This window comes from Mustela putorius, unplaced genomic scaffold, assembly GCF_011764305.1.
Source record: "Mustela putorius furo isolate JIRA1106 unplaced genomic scaffold, ASM1176430v1.1 tig00003858_pilon_pilon_pilon, whole genome shotgun sequence".
NCBI lineage: Eukaryota > Metazoa > Chordata > Mammalia > Carnivora > Mustelidae > Mustela > Mustela putorius.
This window is the reverse complement of record NW_025422010.1, coordinates 29,150,471-29,172,535: the sequence shown is the minus strand read 5'-3', so window position 1 is coordinate 29,172,535 and position 22,065 is coordinate 29,150,471. Positions and strand designations below refer to the sequence as shown.

Sequence of the window (22,065 nt, the reverse complement as noted above, 5' to 3'; positions counted from 1 at the left end):
GCTGTTTTTAGGCTAGACCCAGAGGAATCTCCATGGAAACCCTGCTGGAGTCGTCCCCCCACCTGGATGCTGAGTGCTCCTTTCCGCCACCTGGCTGCCGCCGCGCCCGCTGCTACCTCCTCCTGCCTCTAACCTGCAGCCTGCAGCATGCGCACTGCCCCCGGGATCCCTAAATGGGACAATTCTGCCCGTGACGTCAGCGCCCAGCCGTCTCCACAGAAACTTTTGTCCCATTGGCCAATCAGAGAGCTTGGAAGGGGCCGGGGAGGGTGGGGGTGGGAGGAGAGGGGAGTGGGAGGGGTGGGGGTGAGGGGAGAGGCGAGAGGTTTAGTGTGTGGAGCTGCTCGCGCTCCGCCCGGGCTGTCAGTCCCGGCTCCAGCCGCCGCGAGACCTTCCCGGAGACGCGCGCACACACAGCGCACCCCCCGCATACCGAACACCCTCGCTCCCTTGCTCGCACACACGCACACACTCAGCCTGGCCGAGCAGGAGCCACTGACCATTTTGCAAGTGCCGGGACCGGCTGCGGCGCAGAGGGTACAAACACTCCGCGTCCCCATTCGGGGCTTTCGTCTTGGAGACGACGACGAAGGGCGAAGGTGGGCCAGGACGCGGACCAGGCGCGGGGCACTGGTCGGGCCGCCTTCCTGGCACGGCCGCCTCCCGGGACGGGCGCGGGCCTCCGCAGAGAGTAGAATAAAGAGGAGCGGCGGCAATCGCAGCGCGAAGAGGATGGGAACTCCCCTGTTTCCAGCTCTGTAACAAACGGGTGGAAATCCTGAATGGAGGAGCTGCTGATTTCATTTGCTTGAGAAAATCGTCCAGAGGAACTCATATTTGGCTACTCTGAGCAGTGGAGGGGTGTCCATGACGTGGCAGGGGGAAAATAGACATACGAAACCTCCTGTGTGTACTGCAAACTGTAACCAAGCAAGGGGAAAATAATCTCTATTTTAATTTCATGCAAAGGGTTTTAAGCATCTGTATTATAAACTTACTTCTATGCCTTGTACCCAGTTTAGCAGAAACCAGAGGAGTCCTGTCTGGGGACCCCATCATTATCCGGGAGACCCGCTGCCAGCGGCCTGCTTTCGTTTACCCACATCTCCCTGGAACGGAGATCTGTTTGGGGTACCACAGTCTCTCCTATAGAACTATGGCCAAATATCCATGAATGTTTTGCTAATTCTGGGACTTAACTCCTGGAACCTACCTGCAGGGCTGGAATTTAGCCTAAATGCATATGAAGAAATGACATTTTAAACCATTTTAAGAATACCTTAAAAATTTCCCGTGTAGCAGGATTTGATAGGCTTAACAACGTGACAGGTAAGAACTTTCTTTCTTTCTAGTCCCTGAACGCCCCACGCAGGGAAAGCCGAAGCGGAACGGGATCCTGGAGGAAGGAGAGCCAGGGGACCCGAGTGCCCTTCGGGGCTCGCAGGCACTCGGCCTGGCGGCTGCTTTCGAGACAAGCTCAACCCTCGCTTCCTGGACGGTGGGGCCAGCGGCCGGGAAAGCTTCTGGGGCGCGCGCGCGGGGAGGCGGCGCAGCGCTGCACCTGCCCTGCCCAGGACATAGCCCCGGGGCGAGACGTCCAGGGACCACCCTCAAGTCAATATTGGGATTTTTAATAAACCAAGGAATGGGATTTTAATTATTTAAAACCCAGCTCCTCTGGGCCAGATGCCGTTGGGATGGTCCCAGTCACACAATATTAAAGAGACCCATCACTAAGAGGACGAGACAAGCGTTGCAATTACGAATGAACCAGAGACTTGGTAGCACAGGGCATTGATTGCTGGTGCCCAGCCGGACCCTCCTCCCCTCTCCACCCCCCCCCCCCCCCCCCGAGGCAGGCTCCGGCGGCGGCCGGGACCTCGCGTCCCTACATCGTGGCCGGAGCTGCATTTTTCATGAGCCCGGGGTGAACAGGTGCGAAGTGCGCTGGGAGCATCCGGCCGACGGCCGGGAGCGGGGAACATGGAGAGCGAGCGCGACATGTACCGTCAGTTCCAGGACTGGTGCCTCAGGACTTACGGGGACTCAGGCAAGACCAAGACGGTGACCCGTAAAAAATACGAGCGGATCGTCCAGCTCCTCAACGGCTCCGAGTCGAGCTCCACGGACAACGCCAAATTTAAATTCTGGGTCAAATCGAAGGGCTTCCAGCTGGGCCAGCCGGACGAGGTCCGCGGGGGCGGCGGCTGCGCCAAGCAAGTGCTTTACGTGCCGGTCAAGACCACGGTGAGTGACTCGCCTTCCTCTGTTATTTGTCTGCGGGAGCAGCCGGCGGGGAGGGGAGAGAGAGGGGGGAGAAAGGGGGAGCCGTGAGCCACCGTTGGCTCGTGTGCCCCCCCCCCACCTTTCTCAACCCCCTCCCCAAGTTGTCCCCACTCGCACTAGCCAGGCGCGTTTCCCCCGCGGTGGAGTCTTTGTGGTCCTTTATTTTAAAGCGGCAGCGCACCTCCAGAGCTCGCCGCCCTCCTCGCCTCCGGGCTCCTGAACCCGCTCCTGGAGCTTCCATCCCCGCGTCGGGCGGCCTCCCATGTCCTCGGGTTGGACCATTGTCCCATGTCCTTCGCTGGGCGCCTGGCGCGTGTCCCGCTTTCGCCACCAAGCATAAAGGCCACGCTGGAACCCCAGACGCACGCACTGATAATAGACGATTCTGATCGATCGTCTACAGTGTCTCCTAATTGGCACAAAGCCCGATTGTGGCGCTAGTCGGAGATGTGGGGTTCCCCCCCCCCCCGCCCCGACACTATCAGGTTTTATTGTTAGACCGCCGCCTGGGAGACACCGGGCTATCCCATCGCCTTGATCACTCCCAGAGATCTTGCCACGACTGTTTAGATTGTAGATAAGGTCCTGGAGATTCCTCCTCCCCGCCCCCCATCCCCTTCCTCACGTCCCCCTTACACAAATAAAGCCGAAGCTACATGATGAACAACAAAGAGACATGGGTTCGGACGCAATCAAATGGTGTATATATTTGTTCCTCGTTCTGGGATAGCTCTAAGTCTCATGGCCACAAAGCTCCAAGCCCAGGCGCAGCAAGGTACTGGGCACTGAGAACCTAGCGTATCTGAGCCTCTCAGGGCAGACGCCTGTGAGGTTGGGAGGCGGCGGCAAGCATCAGTTCCCTTTTTAAGAAGATGGGAACTGTGGGCTACAAGTAGGATTGCAGATCAGATCCATAAGACCTCTTTCTTCGTCATGCTACGGTGGGTACTCGCCTGGAGTAGGGGTGGGGGAGGGCATTTGGCATCCTTTGCATTTTTGCCTGGCTTTGGGGTTTCTTGAGCATTTGCTCGTTTTCCTAACCTCCTCCCACGCCAACCCCTTACTGACAACTGTTTGCCCGTGCAGTATTCCTGGAGGATGCTAGAAAAGGAGATATCTTGCAAGCTATTATTCTCTCTCCAACGGAGGTATATTAAATTGGAAATATGTGCATGAAAGGTTTTTCAGAGGACTATTTGGAGGACTCTTTCAGGTTTGGAAAATAGTTAATGGTTTCCCAAGATTAATTAGGGATATCTCTTGAAATGTATATATATATATATATATATATATATATATATGTCTATATATATATGGAATTTATTTGGAAAATGGGAAAAGGAAATAAAGGTGAAATAGAAACACACATAAAAGTTCTTTTTTTTTTTTTAAGTACAATTGTTGGAATTTTCTAGGAGGCAGACCTATAAACACAGCCTTCTCTTTTAATGTGGCATTGCTAAAGACAATGGTGAGATTACTGTCTTGCTTTACTAAATAATGAGGACTAGATGCCTAGATGTGTTTGGATTAGAACTGAGGTATATTTACATCTGGATGAGTCAGAAGTCTGTTGTGGGGAATGAAGTGCTTTGATTCATTTGTACGGGAAGTAACTTATCCTGATTTTTAAAAATGAGTTATTGTTAGATAAAGTAGATTTAGATTTCAGAACATAAGGATGTATTTTCCCTTGGGCACCTGTGGGCTAACTGATTAAATAAAATAATTATTTAAGGTTTATTGGCCTAAGTAGTATTAGATAATATTTTATATGTTTTTCAAAGCAATTGCTAGGTGGGAAGTTTGTTTTTCATTCCTTTTATATGAAAATCACGTTTCCTCTGTTTATCTGTCAGATAGCTTCACTTGTGTATTGGTCCAGTTTATGCTTACATGGGTTTGGTTAACTCCACTATGTGTATAAACAGACGTGCCCCTTTAAAACATTAATTAAAAATTCTTAACATAAATTGTCTAACAGCCATAGAGACATTAAGAGAAATATGAATGCCTAGTAATTCAAACCAGACTTCACATGTTCAGATACTCCTATTTTCATTGAAAAATTTATGCAGAGTTGTTAAAGAACTATTGCTAAGACATCTAATGTAGAATAACAACTACAGTGTTAATAATAAAGTAACACATGTTTCCCTTTCAATTCAATAACGATTCTATATTTTTATGGGAGAAAATGTAATTCATCGGGTGATATTCTTAGACAGTGGTTTCCATGTAGTATTTAAGAGATTTGCTCTTCATTCAAGCCTGTTTGGAAATGTTGAAGAGGTTTTTAATTCATGAACTCCTCTATTTCTCTTTATGAAAATTTTATGCTGCTCCTTACATAGAATTATAGGCTCCGCCTTCCCTGAAGGACAGCCAATCATCATTTCAACAAGTTAAAAAATAAATAAAAGGTTCCCCTTTTATCATGTGTTTCTCCGCATCTCAAATTATTTCTTCCTTATAAATAAGTTTTTCCTTGTAATAGCGGGAGTACAATCGGCAGAAAAACAAACAAAAAAATACATTTTTAATTCCAAGGCACGTCTTGGTTGAAATCAAGGACTGTGTTTGGTCTTTTCAGGTGGACTGAGAATCTGTTCTCGCTCTCAGAGGTTTGAGGGTTTGCGGCTGGCTCTGCTCTCAGGGAGAGAGATTTGTGCCTGGTGTTGCAGTAACCCGCTGCTGCTGGTCATTAGACATCATTACTGCCTTGAAAAAGGACAGAAAGAAGGGAAGAGGACAGGCTGAGGCTAATTAACTGCTGGTGTTTAATGAAAGAAAGGGAGACTGATAGCAGCTGGGAGGTCATAGCAGAACAGAGTGGACACAGCACACAGACTTAACTGAAACAGGACTATCTTTCAGTTTGAAAGAAGCTTGTTTCTCCCTCTTATTCCTAAAAGGACAGCTGTAGCTTTGCAAATACTTTCCCCTAACATCTAAATTGGTGATAAAATCAAGCAAGTGACCACTGACTTAAAATGAAAATGTAGAATACTAGAAAAGATAAACATGCCCTTTACTATTTGTCCTGGCCATGCCTAAAGCTGAGGGGACAGATCTGTCACTGTTTAAATTACTCTGTGGCTGAGGAGATACTGTTTGGTCACCAAGCAACAACATCCTGCAACTCAGCCATTTTAGGTCTAGAGTGGGATCGGCGTTGTGTGCCTGCACGCACACGCATGCACGTGTATACACACGCACGTGCAGCTTGGCGAGCATCGAATCTTAAGTTTTGTTCACACTGCCACCATTGTTTTTAGGTGTTCTCTCATTAGAGATGTCAAAACCTAAAAGGGTGAAGTAATGAATGACTTAAAGCAGTTCTGAAAAAGCTAACGGCGAATGTCTGACATGGATTACAAGAAATGTTTCATCAGTGGTCATTTTAAATTAACGTCACTATGGTGACTCTGTTTTACGTTTTTGGTAGTCCCCATTGAGTTTGTTTTTAGAAGCTTTTTATCCCGATTGTCATTTTGCTTTTGGCCACGATTAGTTGACCCGTCACACTTAGAATTCAAACCACCCAAACACAGTAGATATACCACTTGATATTATGAAAGGTAAACTTAGGAAATAACCAGAAAAATCGTTAAACCTTTTTAGTAGTATTAGATTATTGCATTATTGTGTATTTTTTAAAGGCCTACTGCACTGTAAAAAACATTAGGAAATTTGGCAAACTCCCATTTGTATTTGTTTTTCAGTCTTAAGCAAACGAGGCAATGAATATCCAATTATGTGAGTAAGGCTTTTCTTGACCTGTATATGTAGGAACGGACATTTAGGTCCAATTTTCGCCTTTTGTGTATTTCTTATTTATATGTATTCCACCAGGGAATATAAAATGAATTTTCATCCAGAAAGGAAAATATATTATCTTTAGTTATGTCATTTAAAAATGATGATTTATTCAGTTCTGCAATCTGTAGCCTCAGATTTCATATTGTTCTTGCTGTGTATACTAATTGATTACTATATAGTGATTAGAATGAATATTCATGGACTGGTTTATAAACAGTTACTGTTTTTTTAGTTCTCTAACTATGGTTTTGGTTACAAATTCTCTATGCTATATCAAGAGTGGAGGAAATAATGCCTCATGAAGAGTCTGTATACGTTTCTACCAGGCCGAACTTATGCTTGAACCACATTCCATGTATATTAGGCCTTGATCTGAAATTTGCTGCAGAAATTCCAGAAAAACAAAATTGAGGAATATGCTAGCTACACATTAGGATACTTTATATCTCTGACACAGGCAAATCATGATAATAGTAATTAAGATGTAAGCACAGTTTTGCTTACCTCCTACACTTAGAAGACAGGCATTGCTATAGATAATGAGTGCATTTTTTTCTCTTTGTTAGGTATTTTGGAGGGCTCTGTAATATAGGTCTTGGGGGGGGGCGTTAAATAGATCCCAAGTATGAGTCTCAGCAACATGGCTTTATAAGTGGACTTTAGTGGTTCCTAGAGAATTGTGCGGACTGCTTCTTATGGCAAAACCCTAGTACAATGGCAATTATGGCTGTCAAAAATAGCAGGTATACCCTTATAAGAGGCTGGTAAGGCATGAGTATTTAGGGGCAAGGGGCTTGTAGAGATAACTCCCCTGAATTTATGGAAGAAATCAGACCCTGTTAATATATGAAGACTAGCCCACACGTATTTCCCAAGATACCAGTTCTTGACTTTTCCATTGGTTCTTCCTTTTCTTGTTAATAAGCATAGCTGGGGGCAGGCAAGGCAAGATTCAGCACTCATTTATATTACCTCAATAAACCTCCTGAACCAGCTGAGTTCCTGCTTCTCAAGGTCTTACACTCTAGGCTTTGGGCCTAGGACCGAGGAAAGAAGCAATGACAGAGGATGTAGCAGCAGAACTTCTGAGAGTTTCAATCCCATGTCAGGACTATAAAGATCTTTCATTAATAACTGTTGTATTTGCTAAGACTCCTTATATCTAACTGCAACGATCAAAGTGAATCTACTCTGTTTTAGGTTACATTCATTTTGATAATCCTGGTATAACAGGATAAAATAAACTTTGTGTATAGCGTAGATGGCAGGAAACATGGCATAGTGGGCAGGGTATAGATTCTCGAGCAAGATTTAAATCCTGGATTGGACATTAATGAGAACTCTAAGTAAGGGGAAATTTCTTAAAGACACGGTTTCCTTTTCATAAATGCCATGAGTAATACTTGCCTAACTAGTTTTGGATGAGAATAATAATTCATAAGCATATAGTGTATGTAATATCTGTCTGACATGTAGTAAATGCTAACAAACAATAGAAGCTCTTTTAAGTATTATTAAGAAAGCAAGGACACCGTGATGTAATTAATTAGGTATATGTTATAAATTAGGTATATGTTATAAACTCAAGATCATGCTGCCACAAAGAATTAAAATGTATCTTTCTGAATGTGTGTGTTATTCAGATACTTATATTTTTAGAAAATAAAAATGATTTTACTTTTAAAAGTGATACATTTTCACTATTTAAAAAAACTAAGAGAAAAGGAAAGAAATTTTAAGTTATATTAAATCCACCATCCAGATTTAATCATCATTAGTTAATCATGAGCATAATTATAGTTGTCTGTCTAAACATACATACCAAAAGGAAATTAAGTATAGTGATTGATTGATATAATGATTGATATGGACATGGAGAAATAATTTTCCAAACCTGGGGTGGTAATTATATGGTAATTTAAGAAGCATAAAACATAATATCAAAATGAAACAAAAGAAACAAAAAACATGCAATTCAAAAAATTGCTAATAGACAAATACTTCTTCTTGGAGGTTTTTATTCCTGAAGTTAATAGAAAAGATTAAGAAAAACATGAAGAGATGGAATTTTATTCATTTTTTTTTTCAACTATAGATTTCAATGTCATTCTTATCATTGACTTTCTCCAATGGTAGAAGAGGAGTAAGCCTATTTCACTTCTTCTCACTGTTTTGTTACTCCATGCTTATGTCATATTTATTATAATTATATATTTTATTGTGTTATGTTCATTATATATGCTATAATTGTTTTTATTTTCAAGGTTTCATGATGATATATAATTTGGTGCTCATGGCTGTTGTTCTTTTGGTATATTTAAATGCTTATCCATTCCTCTGCTTTTTTTTTTGGTTTTGTTTTTTGTTTTTTGTTTTTTGTTTCTCCCTGAATTCTTTGATTTGATTCATCCCTGGGCTACAATTCCTGGTCATTTCTTTTTCTAAAGAAAGCATTATGTGTTCCATTCTTTGAGGTTTGCATACAATTAAAAATATTTGTCCTCAGCTTTTATAACTAAAGAACAACTTAACTAGGTGTAATTTCTTTAATTCCCTCTTTCTACCAGAACATTGTTGATGTGTTTGCCCTGTAAAATTCCAAAGCAAACCTGTTTTTCCAAATTTCATGTTTGCTCCTTTATCTTTGAAATTAAATAACTTCACTGAGCTATGTTTTGAATTCCTCTTCTCATTGAGTAATTACATTTATGGCCATAGCTTCAGTTGTGTCTATGTTACGGAGACTTGATACATATCTTGTGAGGTTCACAACTGTATTTTACAATTTCTACTGGATATTTCTACCAGGATATCTCAGAGCACCTCAAACTGAACATAATCCCAAATGACTATTTCTTCTCTTCATTTCTTCATCCTGGGTCTTCCCAGCTGACACTTTTTTTTCCCTTTGTATTGACATTTTTAGTAATTATACTGAACTATATCCTAGTATGAGAATGAATCTAGCTAAGCACTGAAACAGTGAGCCAAATGAAATATTTGGTTCTCAGAATAAAAGACAGTTCACAGATCATTCATTATAACTTCAGGGTGGCAAACAGAAATTAATATGATTTGAAATTATGTAATAATTTGAAAGACTTGGAGAAAGTTATTAACATTATATATTGGAAGAGGAGCAGGAAAAAAAAGTAAATTCAATACAGTTTTATAAGTAGAATTTCCGTAAGCTAATACAGTAAAGTTTTATGAAAAAGAGACATTTACTGATTTATCTATTTTTTTTATTGAGTGTAATATTTAACGTTACATTGTGAATTTAGAGGAGAACAGCAGAAAATGAAAAATTGTACATTTTCTCCACTTAAAACGATTACCTGTATTTCTCTCCTTTGTTTAGAAATGGAAAGCACTAAAATAATAGCTTGGCCATGAATCATCCAATGGGCACTCTGAAAAATTTAGAGGCTCTTCTTTACAATAATAGGGAATATATGACTTTGTTTTCCTGTTCCTTTCTACATTTCATAATAGTCATTCTGCCATTTATGTTCATTATTTGGTGTACAGCAAATGCCACTTTACAAAAATAGTATTGAATTTGTAATTCCTATCCTTTAACAATTATCTTTTTTAAAAATTGAATTATAATTGACAGACAATATGATATTAGTTTCAGGTACACAATAAAATGATTTGATATTTATGTACATTGTAAAATGATTACACAATGTCTAGTTACCATCTGTCAACATACTAAGTTGTTACAATATTGTTGACTGTATCTTCTATGCTATATGTTATATTCCCATGTAGTATTTATTTTATAATTGGAAAATTGTACCTCTTAATCCCTTCCCCTTTTTGTCCATCTCCCATCTCCCTCTCCTCTGCCTACCATCAGTTTGTTTTCTGTATTTGAGTCTGTTTCTGTTTTATTTCTTCACTTGTTTCTTGGGTTCCACACATAAGTAAAGTCATATAGTATTTCTTTTTCTGTCTGATGTATTTCACTTAGCATAATATCTTCTAGGTCCATCCATATAGATGTAAAAGGCAAGATTTATTATTTTCTATATATGAGTTTGTTATATTATGCATGTGTGTAGTATATATGTGTAATAGGTATCACATATATATTACACAAATATATGATATATATTACATAAATATATGTCATATATATGTGTAATGTATATATATCATATCTTCTTTACCTATTTATCTATCAGTGGGTGGTCAGGTTGCTTCCATACCTTGACTATTGTAAATAATGCTAATGCTGCAATGAACATATTGGGGCATATATCTATTCAAATTCGTGTTTGGGGTTTGTTTTGTTTTGTTTTGATAAAGTGGAATTGCTATATTCTATGATATTTCTATTTTTAACTTTTTGAGGCACCTCTATTCTCTTTTCCATAGTGGTTCTACCAATTGACATTTCTACCAACAGCACATGAGGGTTCCCATTTCTCCGCATCCTTGCCAGTACTTGTTATTTCTTATCTTGTTGATACTAGCCATTCCAAAAGGTGGTTTGATTTATATTTCCCTGATGATTTTTTAAAAGGATTTTATTTATTTGAGAGACAGAAAGAGATACAGACAACAAGTTGGGGGAAGGGCAGAGGGAGAGAGAGAGAAGAGAGAGAGGAATAGATCCTTGTTGACAAGGGAGCCCGAATGTGGGGCTCAATCCCAGGACCCTGAGATCATGATCTTAGCCTAAGACAGATGCTTAATCAACCACCTAGACACCCCTCACTGATGATTTTTAATTGGATTTTTAAAAAATAATTTAGTTTTTGAACTTTTTGTCTATTTTAGATGTCAACTCCATATGTCATTTGCAAATATTTTCTCCCATTCAGTAGATTGCTTTTCTGTTTTGTTGTTGGTTTCCTGTAGTGTTGAAGGACTTTTTAGTTTGATATAGTCCCATTTGTTTATTTTTCCATTGTAAAAAATAAATGTCATCTTAATAATATTGTTTCAATCTATGAGCATGAAATATCCTTTAATTTGTCTGTGTCATCTTCAATTCATTTTACCAATATCCTGTAGTTTTCAGAATACAGATTTTTCACCATCTTGGTTAAATTTATTTGTAGGTATTTTCTTCTTTTTTGGTGCAGTTGTAAATGGGATTTTTTTTTAAAGATTTTATTTGTTTATTTGACACACAGAGAGAGATCACAAGTAAGCAGAGAGGCAGGCAGAGAGAGAGAGAGGGGGAAGCAGGGTCCCTGCTGAGCAGAGAGCCCAATGTGGGGCTCGATGTGGGGCTCAATCCCAGAACCCTGGGATCATGACCTGAGCCAAAGGCAGAGGCTTAACCCACTGAGCCACCCAGGTGCCCCTGTAAATGGGATTTTTTATCTTAATCTCTATCCAATAGTTTGTTATTAGTATATAGAAGCACAATAGATTTCTGTATATGGATTTTTTATCCTGCACTATTCTGAATTCATTTATTAGTTATAAGATTTGGGGTAGAAGCTTTAGGGTTTCTAGTATATAGTATGTCATCTGCAAATGTTGACAGTGTTATTTCTTCTTCTTTTTTTTTTTTCTCATTTGGATAACTTTTATATTTCTCACCTAATTACCGTGGCTAGGATTTCCAGTACTATGTTGAATAAAAGTGGTGAGAGTGGACATTCTTGCTCCTTACCTGAGAGGAAAAGCTTTTAGTTTTCACCATTGAATATGTTATTAGTTGCATTTGTCAAATATGGGCTTTATTATGTTGAGATATATTCCCACCTTACCTACTTTGTCGAGAATTTTTATCATAAATGGATGTTGAATTTTGACAAATGCTTTTTCTGCATCTTTCCCATAATCGAATGATTTTTATCTTTCATTTTGTTCATATAGTGTGAAGCTGTTTGGTCCTGGATTTCTGTTCATTGGGAGTTTTGTGATTACTGATTCAATTTCATTACCAGTAACGAGTCTGTTGAGATTTTCTATTGCTATTTCTTCTGATTCATCTTGAAGGAGTGTATGTTTCTAGAAATTTATTAATTTCTTCTGGGTTTTCCAACTTTTTGTTGTATAATTATTCATAGTAGTCATTTATAATTCTTTGCATCTCTGTGGTATTTGTTGTAACTTTTCCCTTTTCATTTCTGATTTTATTTGGCCTCTTTTGTTTTCTTGATGACTTTTACTGTAGGTTTATTAGTTTTTTTTTTTATCTTATTTTTTTTTTTTAAATTTCCTTTCTCTATGGATGGCAACACAATTTGCCCAACTATCCAAGGCAAAAATCTTTATGACATTTTTTATTTTCCCCTTTTATAGTCAGTACTCTAGGGAATACTGTTGATTCTATGAACTTAGTATGTCTTGAATCCATCATATTCTTACCATACTAAGCAATATGACCATTTTGTGACAATTTTGTAGTTTTCCTGAAAGCTTTGAAGGAGGGGATTTGATTTCCTCTGCTTGAATAATGCATGATGCATCCTTGGTGCTCAGTATTAATGCCATAAATGAAAAACTTCCGAGCCTGACACCACATGATGGGCCCTTCTTCTTTGTCAGCATACAATAACTATAATATAATACATAATACTATATTATGTAATATATAATATATACCTAAAATACTTATAACTATAATATAATATAATACCATAGCTATATTGGGAACTTTTTTTCCACAAAATATAGTTAATTAAATTCTTATAAAAAGCACATAATACAAGGTTAACTATCTTAACCATTTAAAATTTATTTTTTAATTTTTTTTATTAACATATAATGGATTATTAGCCCTAGGGGTACCGGTCTGTGAATCACCATGTTTACACACTTCACAGCACTCACCACAGCACATACCTTCCCCAGCATCCATAACCCAACCACCCTCTCCCTACCCCCCCCATCCCCCAGCGCTCCATTTGTTTTATGAGATCAAGAGTCTCTTATGGTTTGTCTCCCTCCCGATCCCATTTTGCTTCATTTATTCCTTTCCTACCCCCCAAATCCCCCCACTTTGCCTCTCAACTTCCTCATATCAGGGAGATCATATGACAATTGTCTTTCTCTGATTGACTTATTCCGCTAAGCATAATACCCCTCTAGTTCCATCCAAGTTGTCGCAATCTCTTAACCATTTTTCTTAAAAGATTTTATTTATTTATTTGACAGAGAGAGATCACAAGGAGGGAGAGAAGCAGGCAGTGGGGGTGGTGGGAAACAGGCTCCCTGCTGAGCAGAGAGCCCAATGCAGGGCTTGATCCTAGGACCCTGAGATCATGACCTGAGCTAAAGAGAGAGGCTTAACCCACTGAGCCACCCAGGTGCCCCCTCTTAACCATTTTTAAATGTATAGTTTAATAGTATTAAGTATAAACATCTTGTTATACAATAGATGTCCAGAACCTTTTTATATTGCAAAACTGAAGCTCTGTTTCCATTAAAAAACAAATTTCACCCTGTCTCCTTTTCTTCCAGTCTCTAGTAACCACCATTGTACATTCTGTTTCTATGTATATGACTGTGTTAGATATCTCATATAACTGGAGTCCTACAGTATTTGACTTCTTGTGATTGACTATTTCATTAGCACGATGTCTTCAAGATTCATCCACGGTGTAATGTATGGCAGAATTTCCTTCCTTTTTAAGGCTAAATAATATGCCATTATATGTATGTACCATATTTTGTTTATCTACTCATCTGTTGATGGGTCTTTGGGTTCCTTCAGCCTCCTGGCTATTGTCAGTAGTGCTGCTATGAACATGGGTGTGCAAATATTCCTCAAGATCCTTCTTCAGTTCTTTGGAGATATCTATCTATACCTGTATCTATGTCTATATATCCCCACAAGTAGGATTGCTGGATTCATTCTATTTTTAGTTTTTTTGAGGACCTGCCATGCTATTTTCCATAGAAGTTGCACCATTTTATAGTGCCACCAACTGTACACAAGATTAAGCACTCTTTAAGACTAAGAAACTAGTGACTTTGCTCCTCATCTGGACCTCTTCAATGAACATACTTCTTTCTAAGGCAATTGCAAGAATATAACATGATTAGTAACAATACTAATGCCTTACATTTATCAAGTTCTTCCTAGAGGTTAAAGATTGGGCTAATCATTTAAAGAAAGCACACCCTTTAATGTTTGCAACAGCCTTATGGTTATTAATGCTTTTTATTACACACTTAGGAAAACTATGGTTTAAGTTAAGGTGACTTTCTGAAGTCACAGAGATTCAAAGTGTTAGTGTTCAGAAGGAAATCATTTCAGTTGGATTCTAAAGTCCTTGATTTGATCTCCAGACTTTTAAAATAACATACTCTGATTGTTAACAAAAGTGAACATGAAATTATATATGTAATATATATAGTAAATTAATACACTACTATATTAATAATTAAGACATTTAAAAAATACTCAAAAATATAAACATACAGAACTAAGATTAAAATACATATAAATTCAAATATTTTCTTCTTCACCTCAGTAGGTCATCTCATACATTCTCTGGGATGTGCATATACCAGTTGGAGATAATTACTCTAATCCAATTTTGCCTCACATTGTGTTTAGCTTACACTTCAGCTAAAATAGCACCTTTTTTTTTAATTAAGGAGAGTGTACTCTGTACTCAATCAACACAACATTAAAATATCTTAGCTTTACAAATCCTTGACATCCATAAAACAATTACATAGGTTTGATGTTGGTATGACGGTAGAGGTTGTTTTATCAAAGGCATATTCAGGGAGTGGTACACAGTCAAGGAAAGCTAAAGTATAGGGTATGGCGAAAGGTGAAGTTGGAAAAGTAGGCTGGGCCGAAAGTATGGGAAACCTCCATTGCCATGTTAAAATGTTCGGACTTCATTCCATAGGAAAGGACTGCTACCAAAAGCGTTTGAGCAGGGATGTCATAATTTAGGGCTTACAGGTGGAGACTTGATGTCTCATAGTGGTTTATGTTGCAGAATATAAATCAAATGAGTAAAATAGAAGCTAAATAGTTCCTTTGATTCAATAGGTTGTTTGAAATTTTATAATTACAGATATTACCCAAGAATTAGATTAAAATTTTCAGGCAGTCAATCAGTAAAATTCAGCAGCTTGATGTTTTCATTGAATTATGTGTAAATGAATCATATTGTACAAATCTCAAACTTCAAGTCCAGTAAAATGTTAAAAATAGAATTTATGAAACTTAATAAATGTAAAGTCTCTTAAAAAGAATAAGAATTAAGTCATCTTATAGTAAACAGGTTTTTTTATTTGTTGTTTTTGGAGTTGAGGAGAAACAATTGTTGATCTTTTAGTTGTTGCTATATCCACAATGACAGAGACTTACCAGAGAAATCTTTCTAAAACCCCAGGTGGAGAATTCTATATAGAACACTGATTCAGGGGGCCCCTGGTTGGCTCAGTGGATGGAGCATGTGTTCAAGCCCGATGTTGGATGAGAGGTTAAAAATCTTAAAAAAAAAAAAAAAAAAAAAACTTATTCAGGTACACGTCTTTTCAAAGTCACATTAGAGTTTCAAATATTTATTGAAATAAGAAGTTTATGTTTTAAAGCAGTATTTTACATCTTGCTTGTACTTCTTTGTTTTACACCCACACATCTCTCTCTACAGTGAGAGTCTTCCCTGTGATCCCTCAATTTTTGTGCACTGTGGTAGGCAGGATTCTAAGATGACTTCCAAATGTCCTTCATACTTGTTTGCCCCTCCCCCCGTTTTTGAGTGGGATAGAACCTGTGAATATGATGAGTTACCATTCCCACAATTTTGTTATGTTATATGGTACTGTTGACTTTAAGAAAGAGAGCTCTTTCGGCCCTCTTTAACCACATTAGCCTGTTAAAAGCAGAGAGTTTTTTCACTGGCTCATAGCAGAAGACATGAAGAATTTCAAAGCCTTGATGGAGGATGCCCTGTGGTTAAGAACTGACAGCAACTTTGTAGAAGCTGAGAGCATGCTTTGCCAATAGCTAGGAAAACAACAGGAATATAAATCCTATAACCATAAAGGAATGAATTCTGCCAACAACCAAAGAAAGCTTGGAAGTGGATCTTTCCCTGTTGAGCTTCCAAGTGAGATTGTAGCTGGCTGACCCTTGTTTCAGCTTTAGGAGGACTTGAGCGGAGGAACCAGTTAAAATGTGTTGAGCTTCTGACCCACAGGAATTGTGAGACAGTAAGTTTGAAGGTTGTAAGCCATCCAATGTGCAGTTACACGGCCAAAGAAAGCTCATACATAGCTCTTTGGTACAAATTTTCTCAAAAGCATATGCACAGTCAAAACAAGTCAATTTTTAATTTTTTAATTTTTCAAAATTCATTTATTTGACACAGAGAGAGATCACAAGTTGGCAGAGAAGCAGGCAGCGGGGCGTGGGGGGGAGGTGGGGTGGGAAGCAGGCTCCCTGCCAAGCAGAGAGCGCGATGGGGGGCTGAATCCCAGGACCCTGAGACCATGACCTGAGCTGAAGGCAGAGGCTTAACCCACTGAGCCACCCAGGCGCCCCGTCAATTTTTTAAAAAGCATATTTGTCTATTTGTGGTTTAAGATACAGGAAGACATAATGTAAATATCCTTTCCACTAATGCCTAATGTGCTGACTTTTTAGAAGTTTTTGATGGAATGGTCCATAACTTAGTAATTTAGTAAAATACAAAATTTCTAACAGATCATTTTTCTCTTAATGTATTTTTAAGTGATTTTTATTTCATTATCTTTCTTCTATTTCCTAAGTAGAATACAAGGTAGCTTACTGTTTTAGGCTTTTTGTGGGAAGATGAAGGCAGAAGAATATACATATCAAGAGATTATTATAATTTATATAGTTGTATTAAGGTATGTAGAAGTGTTTTTGAAAACCATATAGAGAAGATACAACAAAATAAATCATCATCATTTATTAGAAATAATCATTCTATAATTTTATTATTTATTTATTTATTTATTTAAAGATTTTATTTATTTATTTGACAGACAGAGATCACAAGTAGCAGAGAGGCAGGCAGAGAGAGAGGGGGACGCAGGCTCCCTGCTGAGCAGAGAGCCCGATGTGGGGCTCGATCTCAGGACCCTGAGATCATGATCTGAGCCGAAGGCAGAGGCTTTAAACCCACTGAGCCACCCAGGCGCCCCTATAATTTTATTTTTGAATAATTATTTTAATATAATACTCATTTTAAAGAAGACCTGCCTAAAATTTAGGGGCTAGGATGTAGAAAATAACATTTATAAGTGGATCTTTTTCTGTTAAAATCTTAGCAGGTGCTGGGAATCATTTTCCCCTCTCTATGGTGAGATGGGAGAATCTTTGTTTTGATCGTCTTCCTGTCTATCTATCTGGCAAATTTATTCAATGGGCTCTTATATTCCACTTTTCCTAATTTTAATCAAGTACTCATTTGTGGTACTTTTTCTCACAGTTACAGATTTTCCTACTGTTTGGAGCTGTTAGAAAACTGGGAGGTTGAGAAAGAGATTCAGAAGATAAGTTCAGTAACTTGGAAACTTAATTTTGGCAATAAAAAAGAATAACCTGTCTTATAGGCAGAGAGCTGGTCTTATTGTTATACGTGGCTTTCTTCCTTTTTAAAGGTTATAATGTGTTTTCAGGGAACGTTACTTGAATATTTATGTGTCATCATTATGTAGAAAGGGAGCAGTCATTGAAAGAAGATTGGCAAATATATTTGAAGTTTTCTTCTTTGTGGGGTGCCAAGATAGGGGGCAGTTCAGGGAAGGATGCTTGTATTTGGAGCTAACTTCACTTGCCAGATGGCTAGAAAGCTCTAGGGGTTTAATCTAGAGACCTGGGGCAAAGCTAGGTGGCATATATGAGGATCCAGTGTTTAGCTTGGCCATATTAGTATCCTGTTCTAACCAATTGACCTAATTAGATGAGATTTTCAAATCTAATATCGCAGGTTTGTTTGAATTTTAGATGTGGGTCATTGTTCTCTTAGTAGTCTCTCTTTACATGCTCTTTGGTGTTTACCTGAGGTCAAGAAGGAGTTTGCTATATTTGTTTTAATTAATCTTTCTCCATAAAAGCTACCATTATAAAATAATTCATTTGATGATTTGTTTGGTCTCACTAATTTGGAATATGTTAATTTAAAATTAGCATTAATTTGAAGAGAAGTAGGATGACATTTACCTTGAACTACCTATTAAAGGAGGATTTATCTACAAATTCATAATTAATAAGATAGCAGAGGGGGTATGATTATCTACTATAATGAGTAAAAACTTTTTCTTAAACCATCTCTATCCTCATATAAACAATTCATAGGTCCATGCCATTATAAATGGATCTCTACTTAATAAAGAAGGTATTATGAATAAGTACCCGTTAGCTAATTTGCATTACTCTGTTGTTGATATATACAGTATAATAGTAATATGTCTCCTAGAATTTTCAAATAAGAGAAATAAGATCACTCTCTAGAATTTAAACTTTAAAATCAACACAGTTAATTAATACGTGAAATTCAAAGTCACTTTAAAGTGACAGAATGTCTACTATACTATAAGAGTGGATGGAATTTTGCTTGAAAATATAGTAAAACCTTTCTTAATAGAGCCTCACTAACAGTGAATTAACCTAAAAACTTTCTCTTCCCTCTAATACATATTGACTTCCATGGTGTGAACAAACTTGTTTATGTAGCTTATCTTGTAGTTATTTGTACTTTGTGCCCATAAAATTGAGTTGTATGCATATTATTGGTTATGTTTTTCTCACATTCTTTTTTTGCTGGTTTCATTTGTTTTAATTATCCTATTTGAATATTTTGTAAACTGGTAGAGTACAATAACCTAAGTTTGGTGCTGTATAAAGTCTCAAAATATATGTGAACTGCTAAAAACAAGTGGAAAAATAAAAAAAATAAGAAAATTTAGGTTTCCATACTGCCTAAATTATATGTAATGACTAACTTCTCATTCTACTTTAACTGAAACTGAAATCATATTAATTTTTGAGGGCTTATACACTTGGAATGTCAATTAGTAGTCCCATTCTTAAAGAAAAGATCATTGTTCTATCACTAAAGCTTAGCAAATAAGTATGAATGAGCATGTATTAAATGAGAAAAATGATATTTAGGTGTGTATATATCATCTTCTATGTATTTCAAATTTAACATTTTTTGTATACTGAACTTCACAATGGCGAAAGAGCTTTATGCATTATAGAAACAAAGTTGTAAGTTATGTTTGTTTAACCATAGAAATATGATTTAAAGATACACATCTTGGTGGTGCTAATAATATCCTGTAAAGACAGAAGAACTCTGTTTCCTGAAGACATATCCTTATCATGTACAAAAATGTTTCCATCCAGATGAGCCTACTGTCATAACTTAATCACTTGGTATTATATTCTCATTCAGTCCAAGTTTAACAAGCCACTTTTTAATAATTTGGGTTTCCATTGGCTTGACTAAAGGGAGAGAACACCCTGGTCAACTGTTGCCAATGTCAGGAATATTGAAGTTATGTTTCTCAGTATAAGTTATGTAATTTTAGGTTTTATACTAAAATCTCTTGTGAGTTTGGCTTGAATTCAGAGTCTCTATGTCTAATCAGTTTATATACATCAATGAGATCTCCAAAAAAATAATAGAGAGCTTGAGGATGGAAGGGGATAACAGATGCCAGAAAGTCAACAAAATGTTCATAATCTGACTTGCTTAGAGCTATTCCTTCTAAGCAGTCATTCCTCTTTGTTCCCAGTTTGCTTGACTTTCTGGTGGTTCTCTTCTGAACTGATTATTTTTCTAAAATTCATTTTAGGAATTATTTTTCTAAAATTTATTAATTTTCTAAAATTTTTTAGAGTTATAACATCAGTCTAATATAACTAGAATCATGGTTTTTCATTTAAAATTACTATCATTAACATTTTCTCAAAGTTACTAGTCTTGCTGATTATTTTTATGGCTTACAAATACATGCTCTAACATCTCTACCATGATTTTCTTTACCATTTTCATATGATATGTCATCTTATTTTATTTTTCTGTTTAAAGCTTCCCTTCCCACTGGATTATGATAATTTTTTATTTTAAAAATATGTTTATGTGTGTGAGGTGTTTGTGTCTTAGAATTTATTTTTTGGACCTCACTGAAGGACTTTACATGAATTTTCTTAGATTCTGAGAGCTTTTTGAATCTTATTTCTGTGATCTAGCTCAGACATCTCTTATTTTAATGGGTTCACTAGCTACCTGGGGAGTTTGTTAAAACACATCAGGGATCTAGGTCAGGGCAGGACTTATGATTTTTTGTTTCTAAAAAGCTACCATATGGGTTTCCAGTGCTGGCCAAAATAATACAAACATTATCATGGACTGTCCCTGCCACAGATTAAACTAAAAACTCTGGAGACAATATGAAGCACAACTACTTGAGAACTCAGAAACAAACAGTAAAGCAGATGGAAGTCAACAACAAGCATAGTAGTATAAGGGGTGGGTGTGTTGGTTATTAGTTTTTTCCTGCTGTTTTGGCTCCTGGATTTAAGTGAAGGTTAGTCTCAGTCATGGAACTGCATGATGAGAGCAGACAAATACAAATACAAATTATGAGGGTAACTTCTGTCAGAGGATCAGGAAAAAAGGGCCCCTGTCAACTGAAGAATACGGGCGAATCCTTTTTTTTTGCCCTTCTCATTGTCATTGAAAGCCCTACCATTGAGGCAGTGCAATAAGAGAGGGACCTAAAACTCTTGAGTGGAAAACTTGTCTCTTTGGCCAGAGGAACAAGGTAAAATGGCCCCTGTGGTCCAAAGAGGGTGTATGAGATCCCATTACTACTTTCTCTTTCCGGGTTTTCCTGATACATTTTTGTGAAGGTGGCCGGAGTCTCATGGAATTGTGTGAAGTGCAAAAGGCTAGAAGAATCAGAAAAAAAAAAAAAAAAGTTGGAGGGGGGTATTTTGGGAAATAGAAGAATGTGAGCAAAATAACAGAGTGGAGATACCCTACATCTTTGTGTGAGCTGAATTCATTGCCAAGCTATGAATGTGAAGAACCTATGCAAAGAACCATGACCAAGTCTTTGAGAACTGAGGTATGATATAAACCACTGTCCAAGGCCCAGATGAATCCCCAAGCTGCCCATATCTAGAGAAGACCCAAAGAAGCAGAGCAAAATTTGAAAAATGAACTAATTTTGGCATCACTGTTACAAAGGCAAGACAGAATTTGTGGTCCAAATCTAATGGGATTTATGCATGCCATAAATATAGAACACTTTCCAGAAGATTTTAATGGGATCTAGTCTCACAACATAATCCTCAAAATGTTCAGGATATAACTTGAACTTATTGGGCATATAAAAAGACTGCAAATGGGATAAATTTTATTTTTAACCTTTTTTGTGTGTAGTTGGCACACAGTGTTATGTTAGTTTCAGGTGTATAGCATAGTGATTCAACTTTTCTATACGTTAGGCATACTTACCACAAGTATAGATACCATCTGTTACCATACAATGCTATTACAGTATTATGACTGTATTTTCTATGCTGTACCCCATGACTTATTTCATACTGGAAGCATGGATCTCCCACTCCCCTTCATCTATTTCCCATCCCCTCATCCTCTTCCCTCTGGCAACCATGAGGTTATTTTCTGTATTTATAGGTTTCATTCTGTTTTTTGTTTATTCATTTGTTTTGGTGTTCAGATTCTGCACATGAGTGAGATCATATGGTATTTATTTTTCTAGTCTGACTTACTTGGCATGATACCCTCTAGGTCCATTCATGTTGCTGCAAATGACAAGATCCTATTTTTTTAATTTTTATTTTATTTATTTATTTATTTTTTTAAAGATTTTATTTGTTTATTTGACAGACAGAGATTACAAGTAGACAGAGAGGCAGGCAGAGAGAGAGAGAGGGAAGCAGGCTCCCAGCTGAGCAGAGAGTCCGATGCGGGACTCGATCCCAGGACTCTAGGATCATGACCTGAG

General features: G+C 37.9%; 1 protein-coding gene across 3 annotated transcripts in view; it reads left to right on the top strand.

Moving 5' to 3' along the window:
• Positions 1–314: 314 nt before the first annotated feature.
• NOL4 (nucleolar protein 4) overlaps positions 315–22,065 on the top strand; it is a 413,009-nt gene continuing 391,258 nt past the window's right edge. The window contains exon 1 of one of the 3 annotated variants that reach the window (XM_045065497.1): positions 315–2,247. In XM_045065497.1, coding sequence (XP_044921432.1) covers positions 1,984–2,247 — 264 coding nt within the window. In that variant the 5' untranslated portion in view covers positions 315–1,983. The remainder of the gene's footprint in view (positions 2,248–22,065) is intronic. The other 2 variants (XM_045065494.1, XM_045065495.1) reach the window with 2 other exon arrangements.